Below are 978 nucleotides of genomic sequence, written 5' to 3' on the forward strand. Positions count from 1 at the left end.
TTCCGACTGTATATCTTCGGCCAGCGACCCAAAAAATGTCGAGCATACGTTTTCTCTGTTAGAAGACTGAAAAAAATTATTTATATTTATTAATTACGTTCTACTCAGTTAGAAAAAAAAAAAATGTAATTCACCACCATTTCTTTAGTATATTCTTCCAGCATCGTCCACCGTTGTTCCAACTGCTGGCTCGCAAATTGTTTTATTTGGCTTATGTAGCTCAGATCGCTATTGGGTAAACTGTTTCTAATCGTATAATCCGAAACCGCATTGATCAACATACATTTGTTTTCCACATTTACTTCATACTGAGATTTCATATATTGAGCCATCTGTTCCAACTGTTGTAGAACCAATGGTTGAATTACAGTCATCTTTTGATTGATAGTCTCAAAGATACAACATTCCAAAGCGCTGAGTTTTAAAATGTCTGATTGGGTGAGTAACACTCGGCATTCATCTTGTGCTTGTGATTCAAAGACTAGCGAAGACTCTCCTTGAAACGTAGTCTTTGAGAGTGTGACGTATTCATCCTTGAGTAAAATAATCTTTTGTCTTGATACAGGGTCGAAAATTAGCGACAGAATATTACCCATCAACGTATAAATCCGTTGTAGGAAATCTATCGTTATAAGTATGTAACGGGTTGACGATAGTAAACGAATAGTTACGTTAAATCGATCTTTTGGATCCAATCCTATCTGAACGAATTTACGAGGATTGAAATTCAAAACGTAATCAGTGCAATCGATTAATTCACTGTGAGGTTGGGGTTTAGCAAATGTTTGTTTGTTATAGAATTTGGCAATTGTAGCGAGAGAACCAGCCATTCTTAAAGTATACAAATATCGACTTAACACATTACCAACAAGTTAAAGTAACGTCTGTTTATATAGAAAATCTTATAACGATTAGAGCGCTATGCTTACACCACGGTGAAGTTATTAACTAATTTAAACCCAATAGTAATTAATAGTC

General features: G+C 35.0%; 1 protein-coding gene across 1 annotated transcript; it reads right to left on the bottom strand.

The window, feature by feature from the left end:
- Positions 1–7: 7 nt before the first annotated feature.
- LOC126909646 (uncharacterized) lies at positions 8–971 on the bottom strand (the record flags this gene model as incomplete). Its single annotated transcript, XM_050692084.1, has 2 exons — positions 135–971; positions 8–66 (listed from the first exon to the last, which is right to left on the bottom strand). Coding segments are annotated over exons 1-2 (755 nt in total), but the record flags the coding sequence as incomplete, so codon positions are not given.
- Between the last annotated feature and the right edge of the window lie 7 nt (positions 972–978).

This window comes from Daktulosphaira vitifoliae, unplaced genomic scaffold (genome assembly GCF_025091365.1).
Source record: "Daktulosphaira vitifoliae isolate Bord-2020 unplaced genomic scaffold, ASM2509136v1 Scaffold_768, whole genome shotgun sequence".
Lineage (NCBI taxonomy): Eukaryota > Metazoa > Arthropoda > Insecta > Hemiptera > Phylloxeridae > Daktulosphaira > Daktulosphaira vitifoliae.